This window comes from Trichomycterus rosablanca, chromosome 25 (assembly GCF_030014385.1).
Source record: "Trichomycterus rosablanca isolate fTriRos1 chromosome 25, fTriRos1.hap1, whole genome shotgun sequence".
Taxonomy (NCBI): Eukaryota; Metazoa; Chordata; class Actinopteri; order Siluriformes; family Trichomycteridae; genus Trichomycterus; species Trichomycterus rosablanca.
The window spans coordinates 16,996,068-17,010,887 of NC_086012.1; the positions used below are offsets into that span (position 1 = coordinate 16,996,068).

The 14,820-nt window shown below is 45.6% G+C and overlaps 1 protein-coding gene across 11 annotated transcripts in view; it reads right to left on the minus strand.

The window, feature by feature from the left end:
* Nucleotides 1-14,820, minus strand: part of dlg1b (discs large MAGUK scaffold protein 1b) — a 75,449-nt gene that overhangs the window by 40,674 nt on the left and 19,955 nt on the right. For 5 of the 11 annotated variants that reach the window (XM_062988083.1, XM_062988081.1, XM_062988079.1 and 2 more), the window contains exon 4: nt 7,584-7,748. In XM_062988083.1, the coding sequence (XP_062844153.1) occupies nt 7,584-7,748 (165 nt within the window). Of the gene's footprint in view, nt 1-3,831; nt 3,913-7,583; nt 7,749-10,934; nt 11,052-14,820 lie in introns of those variants that run through there. The other 6 variants (XM_062988077.1, XM_062988076.1, XM_062988085.1 and 3 more) reach the window with 3 other exon arrangements.

The window sequence follows — 14,820 nt, forward strand, 5'->3', positions numbered from 1 at the left end:
AATTACCCCATAACACACAGTGTGCATGTCTAATGAGATCCCAGCAAACGCCGTTCGGAGCCTTTTCTCGGGGCTGAGACGTCCTAGCTGTCATCTTGCTAACTGACAATTAGAGCATCGTACTGCAGGCTGTAGTGACACGGCGGCGTCGATGCCAACAGATACAGGTAGCAACAGATTGGAACAACAGACTAACCATGACAGAAATAAGATCAGTAGCCTGTTGGGGCTAGTTAAAACGCCTTGCATCAGGCTGGCTAGGACATTCTGTAGGCTGGCTTTTCCCTTCCTAGCTGGGCGAGATGAATATTCATAAATATTGGGGGTAAACAACATGACAACACATACAGTTTTTATTTTTATGGGGTGCGGGTATGTCTGGTCCACCAGAGAAACACTAGAAACACTGAATGCAAGGTTGGAATAACCTGGATTTTAACGTCATGTTTTACACTTTTGGTTACATTCATGACAGGAAACGGTAGTTTATCTTCACGCAAGGTTATATCAAACAGTCATGGACAATTTAGCATCTCCAATTCACCTCACTTGCACGTCTTTGGACTGTGGGAGGAAACCGGAGCACCCGGAGGAAACCCATGCAGACACGGGGAGAACATGCAAACTCGAAAATGTAAATGTAAAATGAAAAAGCGAAGGCCACCATGTGAGTTACAGCACCGACTTAGTTCCATATCCAAAACCATCAGCAAAGACCTAAACCAAACAGGTACACCAACAGGCCGAAAAAAGTCTGTAGGTAAACCAATCAGCATATTACACGCACAAAACAACGTCCTCCGCCTTCATCAGGGCTAGAATTGGGCAAAGCTTCCCAAACATTCAGCTTTACTAATGTTATTTTTCTTTATTATTATTTATTGTTGTCTATTGTAGCCACCAGCTGATGATATTCGTTGATTAATAAGCTTCAAATCAAGAGCCTTGGTAGGTGGCGCCCATGAATTAAGCAACACACGCTTATAACGCACAACGAATTCCATTATCATATATTCTGTAAACAGATGATTTAACAATAAACACTGCAGGTTATGTTATGGTGCTTATTTAAGTAAAAGAAAAATCCACATGCTGAAGAATACGAGGGCATTTCACAGCACTAACACGACTCCTGTAGCGAGTGATGTGTGTTAGTGTGAGTGTTAGAGATCCTGAGCACTGCTGCATGACATGAGCATGCAGGTTGCCAGGCAGCAGGATGAAGAGGTATGTGCATCCACGTTTTCCCATTACTGGACACCCCAGTCTGCTGCTTCTGCAATAAACCTGGTGAATGTGAGCATTATCCCAAAACTGAAGGAAGCTTTCACACACAATGACGTACCAGCTTGAAATGACGCACCATCGACTATCAATGCAGAACCAGATGCCAATCAGACTGACAACCACATTTTCATCTTTCTCCAAGCCATCGTAAATAAAACCAGCGCTCATATCGATAAATCGCAATAGAGATAACCCTGACAGATCAGCATGGAACTGATTCCACTGCGCTCGTTCATCAGTCATAACAATCAAGACTCACCAACAAGTGCAAATGCAGCCTCTTGGTTCTCCTCAGGGTGCCCATGATGCGCCGACCCATCTTTTTGGCGTACCACACCGAATTGAGCATCGTGGGCTGGCGGGGTCAGACGCGGACGCAGGCTTCACGCTCCGGCTCGGCAGGTCTTCCTACGCGGGCGTCTCCGAGACGCTTGGCGTGAGCGCCGGAAACAAAAACATCTCTCTCAGGTGGCGTGGACTTGTGACGAGAGGCAGTGGCTGTTTGACGCACACTGCTGCAGCGGAGGGTGAGATCGTGAGAGAGCGAGAAACCGAGAGAGATAAACGACACGGCGCAGGAGAGACTCTCACGATCCCCGTCTGCCCGAAATACTGATTTATTTACCTCCTCCCTGCCCTCACTCTCTCCGTCCGGATCTGTTTATATCGTTTCCAGATACAGACGAGGCTTCTGGCGTGCAGGTCCAGTCAGTCTTGTGAGCAGAAGTGCCTCGTCTGCCTCCTCCAAAAACCTCCAAATGAGTCAGCAGGAAACATCCAGACCCAGAACAGGCATCTGCCTCGCTTCCACACTGGTTCTGTGTCCAGACTGAGACTTCAGTGCTCAGGTAGTGTGTGTGTGCCGACTGTTCAGAGCATCTTCACAGCCTGACCTCACCTACATCCTCTCAGTTTTATTGTCTTTGCATTCGATGCGTCATCCTCGTAACACGCACGGATTAAACGTACTACTTAGCAGCTACGAAGGACCGTGCATCACTTACAGGAAATGTGAGACAAACTGTGATGAGTGTTTATTCATACAGGAAAGTGACCCGAAGACTTCCTGGCATTTATATCAACACACAAGTATTCAACCAGACTGCATACGTTTATTTTAAATGACACATAACGTCTCTAACCTTGGTATTTAGAACTATACGTATACATTTATAGAAGGACGTTATTTGTCGTATATACATATACATGTGTACAAAACACAAGGTCAGCTATTGTACGGCACCCCCTGGAGCGAAGAGGGTTAAGGGCCTTGCTCAAGGACCCAACAGTGGCTGCATGGCAGAACCGGGATTCAGACTCTCAACCTTTCAGTTGATAGCCCAAAGCTCTACCCACTAGACTACCACTGTCCCATTTATGTGCTTAAACCAAAATAAAATACTGAATAAACTGTGTTAACTCATTCATTCATTGTCTGTTTACGACAGCTTTATACTTAGTCAGGGTTGCGGTGGGTCCGATTAATTGGACGAAGGCCGGGAAACACCCCGGACAGGTCGCCAGTCCATCACAAGGCACCCACACACACACTTACACTCATAGAACACTGGCCTACTAGAAGGAGAACATGCGAACTCCAAAGAAAGAACCCTGGCTGCCCAGGCTGAGAATTAGAACCAGATCCTTCTTGCTGTGACGTGACGGCGATACCCACCGCGCCACCATGCTGCCCTCGTTCGTTTGTTTGTTTATTTATTAGGATTTTAACGCCATGTTTGGTTACATTCATGACAGGAACGGTAGTAACTCATTACACAAGATTCATCAGTTCACACAAGGTTATATCGAACACAGTCATGGACAATTTAGTATCTCCAGTTCACCTCAATGTGGGAGGAAACCGGAGCACCCAGAGTAAACCCACGCAGACACAGGGAGAACATGCAAACTGGGGATCAAACCCGGGACCTTCTTGCTGTGAGGCGACAGTGCTACCCACCGTGCCGCCCTGCTGCCCCTGTATGTATATTAATATACGTATAATGTGCCCATAAAACACAAAGGTTAAAGTCCAGCGCCACAGACCACAATATTCCAAGTGTCTTTATCTTACACAGCATAAAGAAATACAGAGAATTTAAAGTATGGTATAAGTGATAACAGTTACTTATCTATCAGTGAACCAAAACTGAGCACATTTTATCTAAACAGCCAAAGAACATCACAGCCATGTAGTTAATTCAGAGCAGTCCTACGAAAAGCCCTAAAACAGACGTTTAGCCGTGCATTATAGAAGCGAAGGTGCTTCTGTGCAGGTCATCATGCGTTACATGAGCGCTGACACACTCTAGATTCAGCAAAAAAGCAACAATCGGTGGCCAGAGGCTCAAATCTAACACGAACACACCTGCTGACCAAACCAATTTTACACTCAGCCGGCCAAGACCGAACACGACCACACAGAGAAGCTCACAGTGTTTGAAGTCATGCACATCAGAGACCGTGAAGCCTGCGACACGACGGACAGCCACATGACAAAACAGAACCGGGCCGGACTACCGAACATCTACTCGCCACCATTACCTGGTGAGAGGTGGACGGGCTGAGGAGAGGACTCTCGGCGGGTGTGGCCGGCCCATCGAAGATGCACTCCAGAGACTCAACCTATAGAGGGAGGGGAGATTGGGGTGTGTGGGTGATACTCAACTCAGCTTATTACAGCTCGCACTGTACTGACGGGTGTTTAGAAGTGTTTAGTGTGAAGAGACGGAGGTCATCGGCGAGGGACGACGTCCAGCAGACCTGATGAAGGATGCTCAGGGTACGAGTGTTGTGAAAATGGGCGTGTGAGCTTAACTCAGCGTCACGTCAAGAGCCACAGCAAGTATTTAGCATCACTGGAATTTATCACATCAGCTTGAATTTAAATTAAATAAAAAAAAACACAACACATGATTTTTATCCCTTAAATACCAAGACACAAGTTTGCCACGGTCTGTGGTGCCAAAAATAATAAATTGGGGACAGCTGTTTAAGTCTGTACTGCATAGTTATTTCTTCCTAAGTCCTGAAGTGCAGCCCCAACAAGTTTACTTTAAAAGAACGTCTGACCCCCTTTATTACATAATTGTTTGTTTGTTTGTTTTTATAACGCCATGTTATGAACAAATTTGTGATATTCACCGAGTTTAATGCTAGTTTTATATATGTGTGTATGTTTTCAGTCTTTTATTATTAGGGAACTTATGGATTATTTCTGTATTATCTAAAGTGAGGATTGTTTTTTTATGTATTCGGCCCTTTATTACATACAAGCAAGAAATTAGTACCCTGAATAGGACATTAATAGAACTAGTGATCCACTTTATCTTTAGCCACATTGCTCATAATCTATGCAAATCTAATCTAATAATTTGAATGTTTTGCTCTGTGAGCATCAAGCAGCCGAAGCCTGTAACACAAAGCACTGGCCGTGCAGCAGCGTGATGAACAATCCAACAGGTGGAGCTAAAGCTCTGCTGCTAGTGAGATGAGCCGTGTTCAGGATCGACACCACCAGCACTTTCCTCCAGTCCTCTCTTCCCACCCACAGTATTCATCTTGCTACAAACAGTGATGGCAGGTGATTAATCAGAGCATGTGATAACGGCTTGTTTCATCAGACTGAGCGATGGGACGATCTGATGGTGCTGAACATGTCGAACAGCTCTGCTCATCGAACTAACACTTCCACTTTGCTAAAGCAGAAAAAGTGTCCAGGGGTTCTCACACTTATTGTTTCTTTTTTACTTTTATTCAGGACGCTCGGGAGAGATGAGTGTAAAGCAGAAGGTCTGTAGTGATGGAGAGATGAAGCAGGGGTGAGAGTGCAGTGAGTTTAAAGCAGGCAGCTGAGGGTTATGGGTGTTGGGTATCATGTGGGTGCTGTTAGCAGTGCGGAGAAGTCATAAATCGGAGGGCAGAGGGGTGCACTGGAGCATGGCAGCTACGGGAGGGACACTCAAATGTCCATGCCACCCAGACCACCCCGCACATTCTCCTTCCTCCCACGTACTGAAGCGTGAGTGTGGTTCACGGTTCTGATTCCAGGTCAGTCTCACAACATACAGCAGCAGAGAAGCTATTAAATTAAATATGTAAAATTGGCTTTTTATTGACTACTTCTGTTTTACAAAAGTAGAGACGAACTCAAGGGCCATGTGTAACCTGCTGGTCCAGGGAAGTATGAAAAAGATTAATCGATTGTATTAATAAAGGTGCAACATTTACACCAAAAAACTGGTCTTGTTTTTATAAAAATAACATTCTACTACATGAAGCAGGTGTTAAAACTTCATAAGCAGCTCAGCCGCTTGTAATCAGTCAGTGATTGTACCAGGATCAGGAACGCATCAGATCGTTTGTTTAGATGTTTACATATTGTGGTTTTGTGTCCTAGAAAATGCACAGTAAACAGACCATTTAAAAATAAACATTGCAATTAAACACTGGAGCTTTTTAATCCTGTGTGTGTGTGTGAGTGTGTGTGTGTGTGCGAGAGATGACATTATTTCCAGTAGTTTCATACAGCTAGCTGTCCAAGCCCTGCAGGGAGCCACACGTCGAGCACCATGCATGTGCATGGATGTCACAAACAAGACCCATGAGCACTATGAACACACACACACACACACACACTGGTAACGTAGTGAAGGTTTTGCTTCGTGAGAGAGGACCGATGTAACAGGGAGGCATAAAAATGCACCGAAACTCTCCTGCAAAGCTCATCGAGGGGCGGAACATGGTCCGTTTTAAATCCTAGGGTTGTATTACATGGATTTAATTCACAGCTGATGTTGTATCGAGTCCACAGGATGAAAAATAACAACTGCAAATTAATTCGCTCATCATTACTCAGTATCATCAAGGAGAGTGTTTGATTTTGCCGTCATAGGCTGCTCATTAGGGGTTTTGGATCTGGATCTCAGTATTTGGTTTTGTATAATTCTGTTCTGAAGTGCGAGCGCAGTGTTCGGCTTGACGCCTGCTGCATCTAGAAATCGTTTTTATTTATGCATTTTGTCCCTTTTTCTTCCGATTCAGTCTTCCGCTGCTGTGGATCCCGATCGTGTTCGAGGAGGGTATATATTCGCCTGCCCCTCGACCCCTACGATGCATGCGCAGTCCCTAGAACCCCTTCTTATTCGCATGTACTCCATGCTCCTCCACCTCTGTACAGGCACCTCGGACTACTAATCAGAGTCCTTGCACAGCGTCGAAGACCACGCTCTCTTATTAGTCTGGTCTTTTCCCTCCCAGCAGACTGGTGGCCAATTTTATCTCCTGCAGGCACCTAAAATCGTCAAGTCAAGTCAACTTTATTTATATAGCGCTTTTTACAATAGACATTGTCTCAAAGCAACTTTACAAAATAATGGACCAACAGATACAAAACCTCCTGTTGAGAAAGCCGAGGGCGACTGACTGTGGCAAGGAAAAACTCCCTGAAAATTACAGGACGAAACCTTGAGAGGAACCAGACTCAGCAGGGCCACTAGAGGGCACCCAGCCACCTAGATTCAAACTCGGGAAGTTCAGAATCCCAGCGCTGGTGTGCTAGCAGAATATCCCGCTGTGCCACCTAGGCGTCGCTGCATCTACAAATCGGAATATTTTTTAGGTGCTCAGAGAGAGACGTTTTCTAATGAAAAAAACTTCCGTTCTAAGTAAAATACGTTACGATTTGGCTCAGATGTGCATGACAGACAGAAAGACTCGAGCAGAAGACGTTAATAGAAAAAAGCTTTCTGAAGACAGTGAAAATAGGACTGCATGTGCAGGAAATGAATACAGCGGCGTTAGAAAGCGCTTCGTTCGTACAGTAGATGCGGTAAATGATAAGTCATCCTGCGCGCTCCGCTTGTTCTGCGCTATTAGCTGTGCCACACTAATAACGGGACCCGTGCTGGGGGAAAACATGGCCTATATTTTCAGCCGTGCTGGAGAGTGAGAACCCCCGCAGCGAAAGTGTCATCCCGCTGAATTACTCTCCGCTCTGACGACGCGGCATATTTTTATCTTCAGCGCTTTTCACTACAGTGAGGACAAAAGAAAGGACTGACGATACCGAGCTGGCAGCGTGTGTGTGTGTGTGTGTGTGTGTGTGCGGGCTGAACAAAACTTGATGACCTGGTAACATTTCGAACCCTGGATCAAAAGAGGAAAATAATAAGAATTAAATAAACTTGTACTCAAACGCCCCCTTGTGGAGGCTTTATGCTACATCTTGTAAACCACAGTAGGACCAGATTGTTTGTGTTGTCTGGCAAAGCATGTAAAGCCTGGCCTGATCTTACCTTCATTGGGGAAATGTGCGCGTGAGCCACGAAGCCGTGGACGTTTTCGATCTGCGAGATGTTCTTCTCGGCCACCTGGACGAGCTCGGGTCCCGGAGCTTCGTCCGTGAGCTGGGGCGAGCTCTGATCCGGAGGAGACGTGTCCTCGTCATTGTGTCTGTACTTCTGCAGAGGACACAAAGAAGAAGGTTTAAACATGGTCAAATCTTCACCTTCTCCCTCATCTGAGTTCCACATGCATGTCCTCCCTCGTCACATCTATAAACCTACTTACTGGCCTGGCAACTCTATCCTCAGCATCCTTCTCCTCATTAAACTCTCATCCTACCTCTGCACATGCTCAAACCGTCTCAATCTGTCCTCCTGAACTTCATCTATCCCTCTAATGAACTCCTTCCTACAATAAACATTATGGTAGCCCACCACCGCCAGGATCTGGGTTTGCTCCTGGATACTGTTTAAAATCTGTATAGAATCATTTAAAATGCTGACCAGTCCATAAGAGCTAAATATAAATAATCAACAAGCAAGTAAAGAAGAATGATGAAAGCCTTTATCTGTTATATATACTGTACATATGCACGAATATAGCACTTTTCCACACCGACCACTATTATGAGCCAGTGAGCACTGGGAGTGATCCAGGCGGTCATATGAACCAGTCCTGCCGGGCACATCTTGCCGGTTTTCGATGGGTGTAAGTGTGACGTTTGTTATGCTGGTGGGTGGAAGCAGATCACGGTGCAGGGATGCTCGGTTCCTCCCCCGGTGAGCTCATGAGGAGGAGGATTCCCAAGCAACCGTGACCACTCAGCGTTGACTCACGGCCTCCAGTGGATTACAGACAGCGGCTTGTGGTCATGCTAGAATCGACCAGCGCTTAAAATGACACGGTTCCCACATCCACTGGTCATAAATCCACTCATACTGTAATGCAGCACACAGCATTAATGCATGAAATCAGTAACAGAGACCCTGAGCATCAAGTAGGACTTTTAAAGTGATACTTGATCAAGTGGGACAGTGGTAGCCAAGTGGGTAGAGCTTTGGGCTGTTAATCGAAAGGTTGAGAGTTCAAATCTCAGCTCTGCCTTTATCACTTTATCCTGGTCAGGGTCACGGGGGTCAGGCTCCACCAGGAAACACTGGTCTCACACACTGGATATTGCTAATTCTGTCTGTGCAGACGCCCGGCCAGCCAACATCTTATTTGGCACAGTTTGTACACCGGATGCCCTTCCTGGCACAACCTGGCACAACGGAACTTGCTTTACGGGCTGAGCTGCTGTTGCTTCCAGATGTTTCCACCTCCAGAACAGCCGGACAGAAAGATGTCTGTTAAGTAGTTTGAAAGGTGAACACATTGGCATCATTCTCACCAGATTTAAGGCAGCGGAGGAATAAAGAACGATGGTGTCGGACAGAGAGCAACAGCTCTGCGGCTAGCACGACCGTGTAAATTCGGCGCATCCGCCGAGACATCGCGCCTGTACAGAGGCGTACGCAACTCTGGCTTAGCATTGTTAAAGTAATGCAACACCGTGCCAAAAGACAGTATTCATCTGTATGCTTTCCGACACAGCCAAAAATAAAGTACACGTATGCATGCAGCTAGAGTTTCCTCAGAGGCAAGACAACTGACGGAGAAATTAGTATTAGTGAGCTGATGCACCGCTCGAAATGCCTCATTCATCACCGTCATCTGGACACGTTACACCCAGCGGATCTGTTCAATCTGAAAAACCACACGCAATTCAGTCATTTTGATCATTCGGGTCTATTTCAGGTTCCTGTCGCTGGTAAATAACCACGAGGTTCTATTTCTGATAGAGAGAGATTTAAACATTAAGCTCTCCTATAAGAACACCAATATGATGAGAATCTGGATATAATTTTTACTAAACTGCTTATTTACTGGAATTAAATACTCTAAATGTTTTCCGCACTGACTAATCTTTATAATACGTTATGAACTGCGTCTCTACAACCATAATCAAATAAAATATATGTATTCTATAGTCATTTCCATGATAAAATGGAAGTACTTTCTCTTCATGTCTTCAAAGCCTGTGCATGCCGCATTAACCAGGGTTGCCAGATTTTAGCACTTAGAGTGTTTTTAGCACTTAGTGTTTTTATAACGGTTGAGTTTTACTAATCTTTATCATACAAGATATATCAGGTTTCCCCAGCTATTGGGAGGTGCACTTGTCAGCAAGCTCTCAGTGCTGGTCCCAATCCCGGATCAGGAGAGTTGCATCAGAAAGGCATTCAGCATAAAAACTGTTCCAAATCAGGTAAGCGGACCAAAATGATCTGCTTGTGAGACCCCCAAAAATATGGGAACAGCTAAAAAAAACCATTATGTTATTATTATTTGGAAGGTTGAAGAACGTTGTAACTGATAAAACACAGTTGATGTTTTATCAATGATTGTTTTCAGCTTGTGTCTAAACAAGACTAATTAAGGCACTATTCACTATTTCACTATTTATTATTAGAATCTAAACCACTGCCTTGTAATTTGCAAGTACAAATAATCCCACGCGTATTTGGAACGGTCGTCACATGGACCGGTCCTTACGAATATGAACGTATAAAGACATTCAGCAGGATTATAAACTTAATCAGATTTGCCCTGATTTGATTCTATACTGGAGTTTAAAGCTTCTGTTGTATTCTGATTTAAAAAATATAAGGACAGCATTAATAGAACAGTGACCGAGTGTGTGACCACCAACCGCTGGATTAAACCCACAAAGCCGGTTATATAAAAGGATAAAACTCTTCATTTCACCAGAAATGAAGACAACAACATGATAATCTGCCCTCCTAGGCTGGGTCGTAATGGTTTCAATCATTTAGTCGTTCCTACAGCTGATATTACAAACACTGTAAACACAGTATTGAGCTGGTATAGTGTGATGGTAAGAGCCACGCTGCTGGTAACAGATCTGGGGGTTGGAATCCCAGGCTGGATCTTCAGTGAGTAGAGCTTTGGGCTATCAATCAGGAGATTGCTGGTTCAAATCCAGGTTATGCTATGCAGCCACTGTTGGGCCCTTGAGCATGGCCCTAAAACCTGCCTGCTCCAGAGGCGAAGTACAACAGTTGATCCTGCACTCTGGGATATGCAGAAAAAGGAAACCCAGAATGCAACCTGCACTGCCAACACGTCCTGTTAGTTTGGGTAACATTAGCTGGGTAACATAAAAACATATTCATTCATTAAATGTTACTAATAATTATAACAACATAAAAAATGGTAACCGAAATGCAGTACAAGTGGGCAACAATAAGCCGAGCCAGAAGCGTGTTAGCGTGAAGCGTGTGGGTTCTCTGTGCACCCACCTTACAGCCGAACATGAGGGAGATGGTGCTGTTGGTGCAGGCCAGTTTACAGTGGCACAGCATGGGCGAGAAGCAGTGCAGCTTCTTAATGCTGGGAGACATCTTCTCGCTGACATTTTCGCCGAGCGAGGAGCCGGAGACGCGCCTGAGCCGCGAGCGCTGCCTGCTCCTGCCCCTCCGGCCTTCTCCTTCCCCACCGGCACCCCCTGCACCTCCTCTTCCTCCACCTGCGCTGCTGCTGGTGCTCCCCGCTCTCACCATCCACCCTCATTCCTCGTCTCACTCCATCACGCCAAGGAAGGGACAGCCAGACTGCTTCCTTCATCCAGCAAGCGAGCCCTCCACGCCCCCCTCCCTCCTAATTCTCTCCCCCTGATGCCGATTCTTCTCCGTCCTGCGGTTTACTCTCGGGTTTACGGTTCTGATGATTCCTGCCGACCCGCCTCTGCCTCTCCCTCTCAAGTCTCTTTTACAGTACAGATGTTTACACTAAGGTCCTGTGGAAGCCATGCCGTGTGCGCACAGCCGCACGAGTCTCTGCTGAAAGTCCGGCTTCGTCGAGGTGAGGCCGCGGCTGGTTCCGTTTCCACGAAAGAATCTCAGAGCGCCGTCGCGGCGGTAGGTGCCGAGAGCCCAGTACAGAGAAGAACGATGGAGGAAACGGAGAAGGCGGCTGGGGGAGGAGCGTGAAGCGAGGCCAGCGCGTACGGTTTAGCATCACATGGATGCTGTCAGAGACAATCACGATAGGGAATCAACTCTCTCTATTTCCCCGGCATTCAGAGAGCGAGAGAGAGGGTGTGTGTGTGTGTGTGTGTGTGTGTGTGTGTGTGTGTGTGTGTGTGTAGTGGAATGGAGTGAAAAGGGAAATGAAAGACAGAATATCCCAGGGTGGGAGGAAGCTTTCGGAGCGGGAATTGAAAAAATGGATTGACTTCTAGCATGTTTACATAAACTGGAGGAAGACAGAGGAGGACGTGTAAGCCCAAAACAGCCAATAAGGAGACAGGAAGCGCTTTGGAAGCTGATTGGTCAGTTTCGTGCTGACCTTTTGATGTAACTGCTGTTCTGTTATACTGTAGTGAAGCCACTAAGACCAGAGGAGAGTCATACGGACAAACGGAACCTACCGGAATCCTCTTACCAAATTATGTAAGATTTGAGGAACAAAAGTCCTCGATTTTGACAAACGATCATTTAACAAGTTGGCGTGCCGGAGCTGTGGAGTGAAGACGTTTGGTCTGTCCAAAAACCTGGTGCTCTCTCTACACAGATGTATTTAACATCATCCTACACTCCCGAGAAGAGGGCGAGTCTAAACTCTTAGCTCCCTTAAAACGCTCCTACTGAGGCGCCTTAACACCGAGTGATGATCTGACTGAATGACGAGGGAGCGTCCGACGTTTCCTCAGCGCCGAGGGCAATCCCAGCATTCAGTGCGGCACGACTTCTCTCACCAAAAGCTACAAACATGCCGGACGAATGCGGAGCAACCAACGGAGTTCTTTTCAAATGTAAATAGATCCTCGCTGATGTTTAATCGGTATACAGGTGTAATTATACGAGTGTCGGTTATTTGTAAATTGGGGCTCGTCAGGGACGGTTTAACCGTTTTCGGTTCACTGAGGGAGGCGTTAGCCGGCGTGCTAGCTAGTAAGCCAAAACTGTGGTGATTTAATCGATGTAATCTCTGCATAAGTAGAGCGTCTAAATAATCTGCCTAATGATTTCCATGTCTTATTAGAATCCTCACTACTGAGGCAGCTGATCAGGTAGAGGCTGTCGCCTCGCAGCAAGAAGGTCCTGGGTTCGATCCCCAGGCGGGGCGGTCCGGGTCCTTTCTGTGTGGAGTTTGCATGTTCTCCCCGTGTCTACGTGGGTTTACTCCGGGTGCTCCGGTTTCCTCCCACAGTCCAAAGACGTGCAAGTGAGGTGAATTTGAGACACTAAATTGTCCATGACTGTGTTCTATATAACTTTGTGAACTGATGAATCTTGTGTAATGAGTAACTACCGTTCCTGTCATGAATGTAAACGAAGTGTAAAACATGACGTTAAAATCCTAATAAACAAACAAATGGCAACCACATCACGTACGTGTCTGTGTAATACACAGCAAGTGCAAACCAGCGACACTTGAGAAACACATCAGGAGTTTGTCAGTGGCCCGCAGGTCATTACAGCTAAATATGCCATAAGAAGCCATGGGTATCTTAGGTCTGCTGTTAACATCATTACACATTTTATTATACACATTTTATTATACACATTTTATTATACACAGTTTTCACCCTTTGACAATACCGGACACCTCATAGCTGCTGCACTCATGACCTCTGCTGGCTGCACCTGATCACGGAGCAGTTGATCACGGACGATCAGGTGAAATATGTGATACTGTGCTGTGTGGGAAAAGAAGCAGCTCCGGCCCTCCTAGACTGGGGGCGGCTGATATTGAGGGGACGTGAATAAACGAATAATTGGAAAACATGAAGTGAGATGATTACAGTACTCTGTGCCAGTCGTACTTTCTGTACAAATGACCATGTTTGGTGCTGCTTCATAATAAATGTGAGTCAGATCCGACAGACGAGATGCGTCCCACGCTGGCACGGCCAAAGTTCTACTCGAAATCCACTCACTAAGCCGAGTGGGACTAATCCGTTCATGTACTGATGTGAAAAACCCTTTCTGTAGATTTATAAACAGCACTTTAGAAACTGTGGCTGAGATTATTTTATCCTGCCGACTGAGGGACAGCACCGTCCACCGGGCTGTCAGGATGCTCAACTCTCCTGAAAAAAATAAATAACTACAAACAAGTAACATGCTGCAGTTTTTATGGGAGATGGAGTGGACAAGAGCATCTTATACACTACTCACAGAGACATTTACCAAAATACCAATTTTTGTTATGTTTCACCGTTCGTGCGCGAATTTAACATCTGTACTGACGTTCACGTACACAAAATTAACCCCCATACTGGTCTATAAGGAACCTGCCCCCTGTATTCACTAACTTTGGATCCTGCACACACATCTCAGGAACCTGACCACCCCCATTCAATACCGAACCTTACATCCACCGGATCTATTTAATGTGCACTCATCACTTTAAACTGTCTATAGATCATCCAATTTGCACTGCCGTTATAACTGCACTGGTTTTACACAAAGACTTTTAATCTGCATTATGTCACTTTACTGTCTAGGTTGTTAACTTTGGGATTTTTCATATTTTAGATAAATATATTTGCGCTTTAGTGTGTTTATTCTATTTTTATATTCTTCATATATTCCAGGTTGATTGTTTAATTAATGTTTAATGTTGCACCACGGGTCAGAGAGTAACGCAGTTTCAGTCGTCTGTATGTCCTGAACATATTGCAGTACTGACAATACAGTGACTGACTTTTTATTTGACTTTTTGACTGACAGTCGGCGTTAATGCAGACTGCTACAGGACGCCTCTCTTGCTTCAGAAGGTTCGGTTCCGTGTGGCTGACGAGGGGAAGTGGGCAGCAGAAGGAGGAACAGGGTGTTCGGTGGAAGAGCGCAGTCATAACGACTCTTATAGAGCTTTAGGTAGAGAAACACAATGGTTTCTATTTGAGTTTTGATGAGTGTTTAGTTAAGAGTGTCAAACCTGCCCTGCTGATCCTATTTAATCTCAGTTAATTACCATAAATCATTCACTACTAGAGGTGCACTAATGTGTGTCCAACTTTCCTCCCCTAATGACTAGGTTCACATAATGTCATGCACCTTCTGTACTGGTGTGCCCAGCCCAGGATTCAAACCACCAGAACTAAGGTAGTGCGTGAATCTTTACATTCATTACACCACACTGTACAGTACAGTGGAAATATCAGTGTCAATAGCGCCA